Source organism: Candoia aspera, chromosome 6 (assembly GCF_035149785.1).
Source record: "Candoia aspera isolate rCanAsp1 chromosome 6, rCanAsp1.hap2, whole genome shotgun sequence".
NCBI classification, from domain to species: Eukaryota; Metazoa; Chordata; class Lepidosauria; order Squamata; family Boidae; genus Candoia; species Candoia aspera.
Window position 1 is genome coordinate 29,071,623 of NC_086158.1, and position 17,792 is coordinate 29,089,414.

Genomic DNA, 17,792 nt, shown 5'->3' on the forward strand with positions numbered 1-17,792 from the left:
GTGGCACATACGTTTTCAGGAGTATCATAAGTTATGAATAACTCCACTACTTCGTCATAAGTAGCTTTAAGTGAATTAGACCTGAAAATCAACATCTGGGTCAAGCAGAGAAAGATCTAGAGTAGGCAATCAATGTGGATCAATTACATTTAACACTTCTAAGTTTCAAAAATGGATTAATGTTTTCAAGCTGAGGGCCTCACATCACTCCTGCATTCTAAAAACTAGACCAATAAAGGAAAAAGTGGTAAGTGAAACCAACACCAAAACCAGATTTTAAATTACCTTAAATCAATTAATGTAATTATAGTTATTATGTATAATTAGTACAATTAATAATACAATTTTAGTTTACTGCAGCAGAGATCTTGTCCAGGGCTTTCAAGGAATGTATGTGATCCTGTGTACTCAGAATTGCTTTAAGCAATTCTGAACTGGAATTGGAATAAATTAGCATTATTTGCTTTTTAAAGATTATTTCTAGGAACAATAATCTCAGTCCCCTCTTCTTGGAAACAGTGGTCCCAATTCAATAAAAGTAAATGTGGGTCATAACTAAATCCTACCTGAAAGCAATATTTTAGGTCCATGGTGAATAACCTCTGGTCCCAGGGCTGTGTATGGCCCTCAAAGACATTTTTGCAGCTCATGGAGTTACTTATAACAAAATTATAGAAGAGTGGCAATTATTTATTTATTTATTTATTTATCTATCATATTTTTATCACCACCCATCTCCCCCACACGGGGGACCCTGGGCAATGGTTTCCTAACATTTTGAAGTAGGGATGACACAAACATTGAGTGTAAGTACTATTATTTTAACATAGTCTTTTAGATGATGATGATGATGATGATGATGATGATGATGATGATGATGATGATGATGATGATTCTCTTTTTTCAAATCCAGGCCTAAAATTCCTGGCCACATCCATGTGTCTATGATTCGGTTATACATTTTGTACCCTTGTCCCACCTACTGTGGTCTTCCCCTCTCCTTCCCAGAATGGTTAATAAAGCCCTTGGCAACCAAAACATTTTCCTTACTTATTTCAATTTCTGAAAACTTTTTTTTAAAAAAGCTTGCAAAAATTGACTTCTCTCATCCTATCTCTTGTAAGAGAACCTTGCTGGGCCATGTGAGATAGGATGTGGGGATCGCAATGGCAAGGCTGAATTGCCCAAAGTCCAGTTGAATTGACCTGCACAAGCTAAACTAATCAAAACTCAATGTAGCATAGCAAAATCTTGAGAGTTAAATTATAACACAGTAATTTCAAGCTGCCTGCTTTGAAGAATTCTTTTCTTTTCTTTTGTGTATTGGGTATGTGTGATGGGGGGTTGGGTAGTCTGTCCTGATGAGATATATCCTTGGAGTGCAATGTTGCAGAAACAGCTGTGGAGGCTGTTTTTTGTAGGTGAAGCTAGGCGGTTAAGTGGGATTGGTGGATGATTTGTTGGCTGGGTCCATGGTTTGAGATTGGAATGACAGGGTATTTGGCAGGCTATAACATCTAGTTGATGGCAGACAGAGGAAAATATGGTGATAATCTAGGGGTGGCTGCATATGGGAAATATCAAGTTATGGTATCTTGATTGCTCCTTCTAGCCCCCAGAATTCAGCTCCTTCTAGCCCCTGAGGCCAGGTCACTGAGTCCTTGGTGGCCCCAGCCTCCAGTTGATGATGATGAATTATCCTAGATGAGATGATGACCTGGCATGTTTTACCAAGATTCAGGGGGTCTTCGAGGTTCAAGTATGGCACCAGCCATGAGACTGGGGCTGAATGGTTGGGGGTGGCAGTTGTCACTTGGGGAGCATTGATGGCTTCCAGAGGGTCTACACCACATATAACTGGATGTGGAACCCTTGGTTGAAGTTGGGCTCTAGGCAGCAGTTGGGCTTATTATTTCTGTACTAGCCTCTCACTGCCTGAACTGCTTGATTCCATTGGTGAGTTGGTGGTTGAATCCCCTAGTCTGATAATCTTAGATTTCAACCTCCCTTATGAGTCATTGAGTCAGGAGCAGCTCAAGAATTCTTGGCCACCATGGCAACCATAAACCTATTCCAAGTCATTGAGGATCTGACATACACAGGAAGTCATACTTCAGAACTGCTCTTTATCTTGGGGCAGTTCTGACATGATCTGAAGGTGAAAGACATTACCATCAATCTTTTGTTATGGTCTGATCACTCTCTAGTTACCTTTAAGCTTACTGGTGCTACCCTCCCCCACAAGGAGGTGGGGCCTATTAAAGTACCCCAGCCAGGTGCCTGGATTTCAGAGGGAGTGTGAGGTTTTTGCCAAGAATCTGGTGGGTATTTTGACTGAGGCCTTAGTCACCATCAAGAATGGACAGAGGCTGCAGCTTTGGACCAGATGGCTCCTATAGGTCCCCTCCTGTCTGTAGATCCTAAGGAATTCCTTGGTTTTCTGTGGAGTTCTGTGAGATGCAATGACAGACAAGATATATAGAGCACCATTGGAGAAAGACAGAAAGCAAATCTGACTAAACTCATCAGGGATTAAATTGTGCTGATACAAGAGGTGAAATTTTCTTCTTTCTCCAACATAACAGGCTTGCAGGTAGCTATCCAGTGAGATTGTTTAAAGTGATTCACTCCCTACTGGGTACAGATCCACAGGAACATCTGCAGAGTCATTGTGAGGAATATTCGAAGCACCCTAGCAGATAAAATTTCTTCAATTTGCTCAGAGTTGGACTCTAACTGGGCAAGTCCTGGTCAGTTAATTGAAGTTTCGTTTTGTCCTGTTATCTGGGAAGTGTCTGATCCTGTTACTTCTGAGGAAGTAGACAGGATTCTGTCAATCCTACCACCCATTTCTTAGACCCATGCCACTCCTGCTTAATTAAAGTATACCAGAAGGTGGCATGTAGTTATCCAGCTTGTGGTGGTCAGTGCTTTTTTGCCCTGAAAAGGCAGTAGTACACCCTCCTAAAGAAGCCATCACTGGACACAATGGTTCTGAATATCTTTCGCCTGATCACCAACCCTTCCCTTTTCAGGAATTTTGCTGAGAAAGTGATAAGGTTGCAGCTTTATAGAGGCCTTTTTTTGTTTATTCTTTCAGTCGCTTCCAACTTTGTGACTTCATGGACCAGCCCACGCCAGAGCTTCCTGTCAGTTGTCACCACCCCCAGCTCCCCCAAGGACAAGTCCGTCACCTCTAGAATATCATCTATCCATCTTGCTCTTGGCCGGCCCTCTTCCTTTTGCCCTCCACTCTCCCTAGCATCAGCATCTTCTCCAGGGTGTCCTGTCTTCTCATTATGTGGCCAAAGTATTTCAGTTTTGCCTTTAATATTCCATCAAGTGAGCAGTCTGGCTTTATTTCCTGGAGGATGGACTGGTTTGATCTTCTGGCAGTCCAAGGCACTCTCAGAATTTTCCTCCAACACCACAGTTCCAAAGCATCGATCTTCCTTCTCTCAGCCTTCCTTATGGTCCAGCTCTCGCAGCCATATGTTACTACAGGGAATACCATTGCTTTAACTCTGCGGACCTTTGTTGTCAGTGTGATGTCACTGCTCTTATTATAGAGGCCTAGTTAAAGTGAATGATCTGGATCCTTTCTAGTTGGGTTTCAGGCTAGGACAGAGTACCAAGCATCAATTGTCCTTGTGGATGTCCTCTGGTGGAATCAGGATGGGTTGGTTCTCCTTGATCTTCCAGCTTTTTTGAGACTGTTGATCATGGTATCTGGATCAGAATAGGAATAGGCAGAATAGGAATAGGCATAACCACCCAGAGTCCCTCTTTTGGGGGAGATGGGTGGTAATTAAATTTGAATAATAAATAAAAATAAATAAATAATGCAATGGTGCTTCTCCTTTTTGTCTGGTCAGTTCCAGTCAGAATTTTCAGGACGAGAGAGGATAAAACTTTGGCCCTTTGCTTGTGGGGTGTCTAAGGGATTAGCACTCTCATTTCTCCTGTTTAACATCTACATGAAACCTCTGTGTGAGGTCATCCACCAGCAGAGGGACTAATACTGGTGATACTCAGTTGTTCATCTCAACTCCAGGCCACCAGCCAATGATGCTGTCAAGGTCATAGCCTCCTGCCTGGAGGCTGTGAAGATTTGGATGGGGAAGAACAGGCTTAAACTCAACCCTGACCATATGGAGTGACTGTGATATTTCAGTTCCCCTTGTGCAGCCTCTCTAGGTTGTCCAGATCAGTAAACAGACTCCAGTCAGTCAGTCAAAGTTTATTTTGGTCAATGACCAGTGTAAAACAAAATGATTAACAAACTGTTTTAAAAGTAAAAGAGGAGGGGAATCACTTCCAATGAGGAATGGCGAACTGACATTCTGCGGATCATGGGCGACATTATGGCTGAAAAGGCAGCTGAATACTGGATATGGACTGTCGAAAACTCTCTCCAGACCTATCTATCGTCCGTCCATCCATCCATCTCTAAAAAGTGCAGAGAAAAACCAAAAGAAAAGAAAAGAGGAAGAAAAAACAGAAGAAACTTCCCCTTCATCCCCAGCAATAAATAAATGAATAAACTTCTATATTAGGTTGTTGTATTAGTTTTACTTGTTTCATATAATCCTCAATAAAAATTATTGGAGAAAATATAAAATAAAAGGGTCAAATATAAAACACAAGCTAAAGGAATAGTTCAGAATATTATTATCACTATTATTACCAGTATAAACTATGTCTCCAGAACTAAGAAACAGTGTGTTATTTATATAAAACTAAAACATGGACTAAAATTCTAAGATAGAGGTAGGATAAAATAAAACTAAACAAATTAAAATAAAATAAAAAAGATCTACTAAATAGACTTCACAAGCAGATAGAACTAAGCTTTACCAAGATAGGCTATATTAACAGAATCTTGCAAGCCTGACTGTTTGCCCCTACCTCTCCCCCTTATACCCTAATGAGTCAGAGAGGAGCCAGCCGGAGTCTCTTCTTAGCACTACCTCTTTTCCCAGAGCTTAAGGAACACTTCTGCCAACTTTTGAGCTGCTTGTCTATTAACAAAAATCCTTAGCAGGGCATTAGGAAACGTATTGTCTCATAAGATAACTCAGAGATGTCATTGTAGCAGTATATTTGTAGGTTATTCTGCTGGTTCCTTTCTCCTTGGTCTCATGTCATCTTTTGCAGGGGCAAATCCATTCTTTCAAATATATAATGCATAATAAAACATATTTATATAATAATAGCTATCGTCTTTAAAATCCCCACTTATTATCAAAGATGGTAATTTCACCATCTGAAAATAGATTGTTCATAAAACAATAAATCTTTTGATTTTCAAGTTGGGCAGGGGCAACTGCTTCGATCAGCTACAGTCAGTTTATATATATTGGGGGGGGGGGGTGCGTAAACAACAACTAATTAATTGAGAGTATTATACCTGCAGCCACATTTTTTTCTCCAAGTTGCCCCAATCAGTTCAGTATTCCTCTTAAACTGAACCTTTGGATTTTTTTCCTGAAAATGAACATGCAGCTTAATAAGATATTGTTCCCAATTGATATTTTTAGTTCCAGATACTGAAGGCTCCTCTAACTTCTAAAGAGAAAGAAACCAATGGATTTTTTTTTCTTTTGACAAATGCTATGTAGGCAATAGCATTTTGAAATAACAGCTGTAGGATGTCAAAAAATTTTTTTGAATATTTTCACTAATAAATCTTTCCATAAATATCTGCATATTTTAACTTTGCATGTTGTGCAAACCCAGTTCCAGAGTGCAATCTTACACATATTTACCTGAGAATGGATCCCAACGAAGTCAGGTGGCTTATTTCTGGATAGACATTGAGCAATTTCTTATAAATAACTAACTGGTATGGTGCAATAGAAATTAATCTTGGTGGCATAATCCTTTTTTTTTTTTTTCATTATCATTTTGTCATGCAATCTTGAATGTATCTACAAGAAGAACCTGAATTGTTGCTTTTGTTCAGGAATCACTGAATTAATTAGCACCAAAATCTGGAAAAAGCACTTCAAGAAATGTTTATTTTACCAGACAGCAGTCCTTCTGTTTGTATTAATAGTGTCACAGATATAAATATAAGAAGGAACCCCAATTTACCAAATGATGCATTATGCTGTTAAAAGACATCCTGATTAGAAAAGCTTGCCAGGTTTCCTGTGCACACTGCAACAGAGTGAGCCCAGCTGAAATACACCACACCCGCCTGTTATCATGTTAAAGGTCACTGTTGTATTTGGATGATTTCATAGTAGTTCTGAACAGTTAGACGTTCTTCAGACAACAAAGCCCTGTAGATGTATACTAAGCAGGTCACGTTACAGCAAGATGAGAGAGATTCCTGACCTCCAATTATTTTGATCAAAGCTGAATTCTAGTTCATTGAAGCAAATTATTATAATACCTTCCTTATGGCATTTTTTTATAGGCAGTTAATATTGTTTAATTATTTTTCAAGCAGGCAAATCCCTTCCCCTCCCTGGTCTTTTTGAATACACTCTAGGAGGAAATGAAAACAGCTAAATGTGTGTTGCTGTTGTTTTCTTTGTGTTTCAGGAATAGTGGCAGTTCTTTTTTGTGGAGTCACACAGGCCCATTATACGTACAACAATCTGTCAGCAGACTCCAAAATGAGAACTAAACAGGTAAAGTATGCAGTCTCCCAACTTTTCTGACCCCTGGCTTGCTTTGTATTTTCTGCAAGAGTAATTAGGTATCTCGCAAAGCTGACAATACAGCTGGAAGAGATTTCATTAAACCAAAGAACAAAGCTTGTATCTTTATTAAGGGAGAAGAATACCAACACTTATTTTTGCCAGGAAAGACGATGGCAGTTCTTCTGCTAAGCAAAATTTAAGAAAGGTCTGTTTTCCTTTTGAGGCCAGAAGCATCAAATGTCATTGTGGATATGAAGTACATAGAGCTGGTGATAGTTTTTAGTGCTTTTTATCAAGTCAGCCTGGGATTCTACTGGATATATGCTTTGCTCAAGGGCTTATAGCTTGATGGAGTTTCTGTCTTGTCTTTTGCTTGGAATCGCTGACACACATCTCCATGTCTTATCACAAATGGGAATTAAAAATCCTTCAAGTGAAGCGTGCTTTTCAAAACTAAGAACCATGGATTCATGGAACATAGCTCTATGGGTTTGTAGATTCTACTCATGAAGTGGATCTGCTTTGTTGCCAGAAATTGGTAGTGTGGTTAGGTAAGTTTAGACCATGTTTAATGATGTTGTGAGACCTAATTTGATGATAAGGTCTGTAATGTTATTTTTTTTCAAAATGTGGCAAGTCTATTTCAGGCACCTCCTGTTTATTCTAGCAACTTAGGCCCACTAAGTCCAGGTAAATACTACAGGTATCAAATTTTCAAATAAGGAAAAGTACAGGCCAAGGGGTTCTGTAGGGAATATAGCACGAGGGATAGATGAATTGTCTGAGTGTCCTCCAGGTCTGTCTCCCTTCATCTGTGTGTTGACACTTAATTTAGAAGTTGCAGTTTGGATAGCAAGGAAAGAGAACACCAAAGGAGATGCCAGGTTGGTGGTACATCTTAACAAAGATTTATTAAGAAATGCACCCAAATACTTACTGCACCAGGAGGATACGACCCCAAACAGCCAGGTGAGCCGAAACAGTGGGGAAGATTAATGCTCTGGAACTCAACTCACAAGGAAGCTGGGAAAAAGGTGTAGATCTTATAGCCCTCTTTTCCCCACTCCCCCACCCTTTGGAATCCTCACTTCAGTTCTGGGATAACTAGCAAGGGGAAATTAATGTTCGTATTTACATTCGTTGAAGAGGAAGAGATTACAGGAAAGTAAGCAAGTACACAGTGGGAGAATACAGACTGAAGGGCACGCCTTAGAGTACTCAGTGGGGGAACACCCATTGAAAGGAATGCCTTGGCGCTGCCTGCTTGCTTAGCATTCTGGCAGCTGCAAGCCCATAGCCATTTAAGAAAGCCTTTAGGGTGAAACTGATTAGGGTCTTTGTAAATTTCAGATAGCAGCACAAGCTGGCCAAGGGTGCTAATTAACTTGTGGCTGGCACCTTTTAGGGAAGTGCTGTGCTGAAGAGCAGCTCAGGAAGAGATAGCTTGTTTAAGCAATCTTTCCCTTCTGCAAGGGGGGCAAATTTGGGAAGGTAAAAAGGGTAAAGGTAAAAATACAAAAAATAGAAGTTAGGCAATCAACACAGGACAAGGTCCTAGAGAAAGAAAACGCTTGAAAATATAGGCTATTGGGGCAGAAATTTTGCAGGATCAGAAACTTTGAAATAGAAATTCCTATAATCAGTGAAAATAATGGGACACCTTAGTCTCAGTATCTAAGCATTCCATTTGTAACTCTCAAGTAAGTAACTGATGCTTTCCTTAGCTTCATTGTTCAACTTTCTTACCTTGTTAAGCTCTAGTGTCTTGAGTATCAGTTTTGATATGTCAGATCACTTCTAACTATTGCTTTTATAATCTTTTGGTTCAAAACCTATACCTGTTACTTCTCAGCTTTCTTTACTTTGTTTGGGAAGCAAATGTTCATCTTAATTGCCCATGAAATCCTGAACTGAAAACAACTTCATAAATAATTTCTCATGTGTTTATAGCTGGCTTTAGATTTTACAACAGAATAATCCTAAACTTCTGCTCCAAAGTCCTATCTTGACAGCAGCACAACAAATATTTCTATAGCTAGTCATATATCATCATCTTAGACTCCAATCCATGACTTCCCTTTCATAGGCTGAGTTATATATCCTATAAGAAGGATCAAATTGACCAGTATTATTTGGGGGGATTACATGAAAATACAACACTACATTCTGACCCAATCAAGCTTTGAGAATTAATCAAAGGCAAAGGCAATCTGTGTACAGTAAATTTTATATCTTTGTTACTTAGACCCATGTGTAGACCTGAGATGGAATATTATATAATAAAGCAAATGTTATCCAATCATCTGGCTTCATAGAAGTGGTTGGATGACTTGCTATTCCCTTATTTGACCACAGTGTTTGATCACTGCATCATAATTATTTTCTGAACTGTGATTTATCAATGTGGATACATTTTATGATGTGCCTGGTGGTAACTTAGAAAAGGATAGCAATGATAGTAGTGGCAAACGAAATATGTATGAATGGAATGGAATGGAATGGAATTCCTGCTCACCACTGCTGGGATTTCTTCCAGTTATAAAGCAGTGTATTTGATTCGTTCCTGGATAGCATGAACAGATTGTGAGATCACAGTCATCTTTGGTATCTGATTTCCTCTCTTGTGTCAAAAAATGCAGCCCAGCCAAACTATAGGAGATTGTCCATTAGGAGGTGAAGGCATCAGGATTCCAACCCTCAGCATTCTGTATGCCCTAACAAACATTGCTTTCAACTGCTTTTCTTCTAGTCAGGCTACTCAAGAATCCAGACAGCTATTCTGAAGTGCCTGAACTAGTAATATTTCAAAATATGTAGAATAAGTTAGGCATATAAATGTTTCATTACATGGAATAGAGAGCCAGTTTGGTGTAGTGGTGAAGGCATCAGGCTAGAAACCGGGAGACCGTGAGTTCTAGTCCTGCCTTAGGCACAAAGCCAGATGGGATACCTTGGGCCAGTCACTCTCTCTCAGCCCTGGGAAGCAGACAATGGCAAGCCAATCCCAAAATCTTGCCAAGAAAATTGCAGAGACATGTCCAGGCAGATGCCAGGAGTCAATACTGACTCAAAAGGCACCCCCACCCCCAAATGGCATAACATGAGGAGAAAAAATCCAACATGATAAAGGTTTCATTTTGTTGTCCTGCATAAAGTTATTTGGAGTCATGTTCAGAAGCCCGCATTTGACATGAAAGTGGGGAAAGTAGATAAAGTTATCCAGATGTTTCATCAAAACAACCACTTAGGGTGATTGACAACAGCATTAGAACTAGTAGATTCCTACTGCTCTTCCACAACTTCTGCTTTATTTGTTCTTTCATTGTACAGTGTGGGTATAATCTCTTTTAATCATGATCTTCTGAAAACAGAATTGGAGGTTGATATGATGCTTTTTCTGTGATAAAATACACAAATCAGGAAACTTATAATCACATTACCCATTTAAATTAAAGGCATCTAATTGAAATTCCATGAAAGAGACCATGGAAACGTTTTTTTAGCATCTGGCTGTAAAGAATGTTAGCCTGAATGTGGTAATTTCTTTGAGACCTTGAAATCCACATCAAAATAATACTAACATTCCACATTCTGTCAGAAGTACAATTTTTTGGAATGACTGTTCTAAGCACAACAGTCATTCATAGAAACTGTATGATAAAAGCTACCCTGCTGAGAGAAACTTATTGAATGAAATGAGTTGTAATGGATTTGCATCCTTTTTTAATATCTGTACTACATTCTTCATTTACATGGAAGTAAGCTCTTCTGAAAGTAGTGGATATGTATGTTGGATATTATTGTAATATACTACCATCTACCAATGCCTCATCTCCCTATCACTGGCTCAAGCTGACTTTTTCTTCAGTCAACCATTGAGAATAAGATAATTACATAAACTGATAGAATGTGAATAATAGTGTTATTTCAAGGATTGCTGACCTGGACAGTCAGTCTTTGTCGATCGCAGTGTGGTACTCTGAACAACTCTAAATACACAGACCCGATTTCCATTGAAATGAACACAGCAATATGCTCATGGATATGTGAGCCCTTACATTTGTGGCAGAGAACTTCAGAAAGGATCTATTTTACCAATTTTGTCATATGGGATTATTCAGTAGGAAAGGAAAGGACATTCCACATATATTTCAGTGAATAGTTTCAGAGTTATTATCATCATAAGACTCAGATCTTACAGCAGGGTTGAAGAACCTCTGACCCACCAGCCTAATCAGTCTGTGGAGTTTCTCCATCCGGCCTACAAAGAGGCCTTCTCTTCTTTCCTGAAATCCTGCACTACTGAAGATGGGATGAGTATAAAGGCAAAGGAGTAGCTATCTGGAAAGTCTGTGGCTGAACTACAGCTTCCAGCAGCTTAAGTCAGTATGGCCATTGGTGATTCAACATTTAAGGAGTCTTTAGTTCCCCAACCTTAATATACCGAAAAGGACAGTTCCTTTCTTGTTCAGACCAATGACTCTAAGATGGAAGACCTTGTGTAACCAAAATAATAAACTAAAATCACTAACTTCCTTGTCAGGTATGGCTAGGCTCCTTGAAGCTATGTACTTTGGCCAGAGCTGCATGGTGAATTTCCAAAGTCCTACTTCACAATCATCAATAAAGCTGAAGGCTTGATGTGGATTCTGAATCTGATAACTAGCGTTGACAGCTACTTCTTAGCATTAAGTATTTGTAAGAATATCCAAACAGCCATCCTTTTATATCTGGCATTCTATGGAATTATATGACATTTAGCTGGACAAGCAAATGGTCGTGTCTAAGACTGCCAAAAAGGCCTCATTCTTTTTAATAAAACCTTTCTGGACATGGTCCACTACCTTTTGCTGCAGTGCTAGATAGGGTAAGCCTTTTATAGACAATTAATCTGCCCTTCCCAAACTGAACAATCACCGCAATGTCAGAATTTATTGGTATTTATTGTACCACTGACTCTTGACTTTCAACAAAGTAGAAAACATTCTTGGTCTAGAGAGAGAATAAGGTGAAAGAGCTGATGGGTAGCAAGACTGTTTTTGCTGCAAGTAAAATATAGTTTATTATCTCCATGAATGAACTATTCATGCTGGAATTTTAAAGTAATTAATAACATCCTCAAATAGCTAGCATGCTTTCCTGTATGGATCAGAAGTAGAATGTTGCTATTGACTAATATCCACACTACGTTTTTAGGAAGGAAATGTAGTATAATAGTAGCAGTCTTTTAAAGAAATCAAACGTACAACATTCATTCATAGTCTTTATAAGGAAGGGCCACAATGAATTAACTTAGTTTAAGAAGGCAAAGAAAATTCAGCTTTCTACCAGTTCTTAATAAGAAATGCATTTCATAGTCATTTCTCAATAAAGCTTTATTTTGAATAAATATAGATTATTCAGTATATTAACATCTGAATTTGTATCCCTTTGACTTATTTGACCCTTATTCATTTCCCGTCTCCCCAGATATGTTAATATATTGATCAATCTTTTCTTTACTTACTGAAAATCAAGACCTATGTCAAAACATATTGTCCAAAAAATGTAATGCCATAGATTAGTGATGGCTCACTTCTATGGAGTGGTTTAGTCTGAGATATACTGTCCTTCTCAAACTTATTGAAAAAACTTCTGAAGGCTGTAGGCTTGGCTCTTTAGGGAAGTGTTCCAGAATATGGAGGCTTTAGCCTACCATAATGGGCAGTACTATTATGGTATATTGGTTAAGAATGATTTATGTGTTTAGATGTTTTTTAACCTATTATTTGGTACTCAGAGCCAGTGGGAAATGAGCATCATAAAAGCCTCAATAAATAAATAAAAATAAATTGATAGAATCAAATATGATTATAATAATTCAGTGGAGAGAGAGAGGGATAAGAGGTTCCAACGTAGCTTACCTTCCTTTATGAAAAAGAAATGGTGTAGCAAAGGAGGACTCCCAACTTCATTACACTGTTTCTTCTTTTTTTTAAGTATCTCTTTTAATCTATAACAAATGGAAACAAATAACCAAATACAAAATTACTAAATACAAAAAAAATAATACAAAGAGAAGGAAAAAGGAAGACACCATATGCAAACATTCATCAGATTTCAAATTAAATAATGAAGTAGACTTTGACTACATGGAATCATTATTTATCAGCCTTTGCAAGGTATCTGTAAAAGGTCAAGTCATCTGTGGAAAGATAACTGTCATCCAGGATTTTAAGTCTGGTGCAATAGTCTTAAGTCTGGTGCAATAGTCTTTCTGTCAGCATAAATGCTGTCTATACCAAAAAATAAAACCCAAAGTTCTTCATACTTTGGTGGGTTCCACATTTTCAGCATATAAATTAGCATTCCTTTGACTATTTGAACCTTATTCCTTTTTCCCAACTCCTATTTACAACCTTATGAACATTAAACCAAACTAATGTCAACATAAATAATCCTAAATATGTTAGTGTCCCTTCTGAAATATTAAATTTCCAACATAATAGAGGTTGAAATTCAACCCTTGTTACACATTCAATGGGATATTCTATAGATAAAAAGCATGGCTTTTAAATTAATTTCATCTTAAAATCATGCAATAGTAATGTAACATTCTTTAAAACTACCCACTGATATTTTAAAACAGGATATTCCATCTCATTATTCTAAACTACCTGCAAGTTTCCCATATGTACAGTATATTACTGGCCCATGGTCTGCCTACTTCTCAATTAGCCTTAAAAAACTGGTTCTTCCCCCAGACCTTGGGTTAATGTGTGGTTGTGCCCCTTTAAGTTTGGGAATGGGGTAAATGTTCTTTCTGATTTGCTTTTTCTTGGCAACTATTATTCTTTTATCTCTGTTTTTAATTGTGAAGCCACTCAGGGTCATTTTGGAGTTGGGCAGCTTAGACATTTGATGAATAAATAAATAATACCAACTAGGAGGTTCATGACATCTAGGAGTCTGTATGTTGTAGATTCCTTCTGAATCCTGTAAGTTTTCACCCCACAACTTTCTTTCTCATGGCCAGCTACTGTTAAAGGGGAAATTCAGAAGAACAAAAGCTTTCAGCAAGTCCCTACCTTATTATTTAACCTCAAGAAGAATTAAAGGTTGAAGGGATTAGTCTACTGGTCACTTGTGGGTACACTGTACTGTTGATCCAACACATACCTCTGGTACCTGCTTTGCTAGAGGTGCCTGTTACATCCCCCACATCTATGTGAAAACTCAGGATTAGTTAGAATCAAAACCAGCACAAATATTTTTGTGTTTCTAAAATTTTTGATTTTACAGAAAAATCAAATGAGCATGTTAATTTTAAGGATATATATAATAACAGGTGAAATCCTTCCTTCCCTGCACCCAATATAATCCAATCAAGAGGTGGCTCTTTACATAAGAACACAAGCAATGCCCTGCTGGATAGGACCCCTGGCCCATCCAGTCCAGCAGTCTGTTCTCATAGTGGCCAACGTACTGCACAAGGAAGCCCAATGGTCTCCCAGCATATGGCCTTCAAAGACAGTGACACTGCCATCGAGACTAAGAGGCATTGATCTCCATGATTTCCTGGAGTTGGTCCAAACCATTTTTGAAGCCAGTCATACTGGTAGCTAGTACCACATCATGGTAAGGCTCCATCTTTGAAAAAAAATCTCTCTTTGAATAGGACATCTGCCTTCCAAAGCATATAGTATTACAGTAATGCAGTCCATCTTTGTATTATGAATGCTACTGCTCCATAGATGTTAATGATGCAACATTCTGTAGTATATAACAAGAGCAAAGAAAACCTCTAGGCAGGCAACAGATAGCATTAAACAAGCAAGCACCTCAGTTGAATTTGGCTCACAGGAGGCAGAGGATATCCTCCTAACCTGAATTGCTAATAGCCTTTTTGTGTCAGACCACAATTTTTCTTTAAGGCCTTTGATTTATGGGAAATATAAAGATACCAGATGGCAAGTAGCCTTGGTAGCCCTTACGTTCTAACATATATAGAATTTTACCTAGAGCCAGGTAGTTTCACGTTTTATTTTAATTTCTTTTCTCTACAAAATAACATACTGAATAATTTATCAAGTTACAAAGATTGGATTTAAATAACCCATGTGTCTTGAATATGAGTAGTGTCTGAAATAATTAAAAACTTTGGAAATGATTTACTATTGCAAAGAAATTAGTCATACAATTTTTTGCTAGACAATTCTGTTTATTTGATTGGAAGGAGAAGAATGTGGATGTATGCCAAATATATCCTCTGAATAGATGTGCCAAAAGTTCTTAAGGAAACTGTAGTGATTATCAGAATCTTTTACAAAAAGTATGGGCAACACGTACTTTTTATTTTTAATATTTTAATATATATTTATTTTAACCAAAAATCCTCTTCTTGATTTGCCACCAGATTTTATTTATTTATTTATTTATTATTCAAATTTTGTTACCGCCCACCTCCCCCAAAAGAGGGACTCTGCGCAGTTTACAATAAAATTGATATTATAACAATAAACGTTAAAATCCCATAAAAGTAAAAACAAGTTACAAATATAAAATACAATATAAGTAAATATAGAATCCAATATGAATCTATGGTAACCTTTCAGTATCATGTACTGTATGAATTGCCAAAAAATTGTTTATATACAGTGATACACACACATTGCCATTGTGCATATAGAAAGACAGCACATTCAATTCAAGGGAGACAGCATATCTTCCTAAATGAAGAACTTGTCACAGTGATCTACTAGATCACTAAGGCAGTGTGGGATTAAGGGAACTCCGGTACCACTCAGAACATGCATATGCAGGAGAAATAATTAAATGTTGCTGCTGGTCAGATCAGTGCTTCCCAATTTTAGTACATTTTTAGAAAAAGTAAATAAAAATAGGAGGAAACAAAGTTATTGATGTGCTGGAACTGATAAAACCTAATGTAACCTTGGTACATACAATACGAAACATGTTATTCAACATGCTAGCCCCTGTAAGGATAGAATTTTCTGTTATTTTGCACAGATGAGGACTTTACTATAGCATAGTAGTATACCATACCATACCATACCATACCATACCATACCATACCATACCATACCATACCATACCATACCATACCATACCATACCATACCATACCATACCATACCATACCATACCATACCATACCATACCATACCATACCATACCATACCATACCATACCATACCATACCATACCATACCATACCATACCATACCATACCATACCATACCATACCATACCATACCATACCATACCATACCATACCATACCATACCATACCATACCATACCATACCATACCATACCAATATATTATTAGCAAAAAGCTATCTATCAACTATCTATCATCTATCTGTCTGTCTGTCTGTCTGTTATTGTCCATAGTATATAGCTTTCATGTCCAATCCATGGACTTTTGGTGCAATAAAAGGCTGGAGAAAAAAGTGTTGTGTACTTTTTGCCCAGTATAAAACCATAGTGCATTTCCCAAATTTTGTTCATTGTCACTTCTTGCACTCTTTCTGTCCTGTTCAGACTATGAGGCGGCCAGGCAGATTTACTATTAAATTCTTTATTTACAGTAACTATTTACAACAGCAAAAGTCCTTGTAATAGATTAGGCAATACAATTCAATCAACTCCACCCAGGGAGTAAAGGATGCCCAGGCAAGGCTGCTGGTTCAGGTTGTGGCAAAACAGCAAGGCAGAACTCAACTAGTTCTATTATCAAAGTTGCAAGACTCGATGGAGCTAGAGTGCATGGCAAAGAGGTGGCTGGAGGCAAAAGTCTGTGAATGGGTGTGCAGGTTGGACTAGGCTGGAACACAGAGGCTAGACAAGACTGGACTGGAATATCTAGGCAAGGCTTGGACCTGCAGACAAGGCTGGACTAGGCTGGGACATCTAGGCAAGGCTTGGACCTGGAGGCAAGGCTGGGCTGGGCCAGAGTGTCTAGGCAAGGCTCAGACCTGGAGACAAGGCAGGACTTTGCTGAAGCATCAAGGCAAGACTTGGATCTAGAGACAAGGCTGGACTTGGCTGGAACGTCACAACAAGGCTTGGAACTGGAGGCAAGCCCGAATCGCATTGAAACAACAAGATGAGGCTTGGAACTGGATGCAAGGCTGTGCTCAACAGGGATGGCAAGGAGAGGCTCGACTGGAGCAGCATGTGCAGGAAGCAGGTTCGCAACAACAGAAGGATCTGGCTCTGGTTCCACGCTGGCTACAGGCAAGGTTTTCGACTGGGGTAAGGACTCTTCCGCAGATGCAGTGAGCTCAAAGGATCAGTTGTCTCCGGCAGCTTGCTCTTGGTGCACCTGCCTTTTAACACGATCCTTTCTGCACCTTTTCTCACCTGCAGCCAATCAGGCTGCCTTTTGATTCGCGCGTTTCTCTGCTCATCTTTCACAAGCGCTGATTGGAGGATTTAAACCTCCCTCCGAAGTTTGTCCAATCAGCGCTTCTAGTTTCTCCTGCTCTGCTGAGTCACTTCTGGGTTTTATTTCTCGAAATCTTTCTGATAAGTTTCGATTTCCCCTCCTGACTCAAGATAAGTTTTGTTTTCTGAGTCAGAAGCAGACTCAAACCTCACACTTTCAAACAGAATTCTGCCAAAGACCTTCCCAAAGTCAGGCTGTACTTCCTATAGTTTTTGTATTCACTCTTGATTCCTAGGTGAAAAAAAATATTATTCTAATCATCTGGCACAGATGGAATCTTCACACACACATTAAACAACTCACACAGCCACTCAGTAAGCAGACCACATCCTTATTTTAACATTCCTCTCTATACCTGCAGGCATTTTAAAATATTTTTCCAGAGTCTTCATGACCTCTTTTTAATTTTATTCTTGGACACTAATACTTATAGCATTCATTTTGCTTCATTTCCAACTTTGGTATTCCAGTCTCCAAACACAAGCAGCACATCTTGCTTTTATGTTTTGTCAATTTCAGATTGAACTTTACCATAAAACTCACCAGTTTCATCTTCTTCTGCGTCAGTGGTTGAAGCATAAACTTGGATAACCATCATATTAAAGGGTTGTCCATGAAGTCTAATTGATATAATCCAGTCACTAACTAAATTGTATCCAAATATTGTTTTTGCTATATCCTTCCTGAC

The 17,792-nt window shown here is 38.5% G+C and overlaps 1 protein-coding gene across 1 annotated transcript in view; it reads left to right on the forward strand.

Moving 5' to 3' along the window:
* The window catches only part of SLC9A9 (solute carrier family 9 member A9), a 282,029-nt gene that overhangs the window by 118,794 nt on the left and 145,443 nt on the right, over positions 1–17,792 (forward strand). The window contains exon 9 of the mRNA XM_063306631.1: positions 6,553–6,641. Coding sequence (XP_063162701.1) covers positions 6,553–6,641 — 89 coding nt within the window. The remainder of the gene's footprint in view (positions 1–6,552; positions 6,642–17,792) is intronic.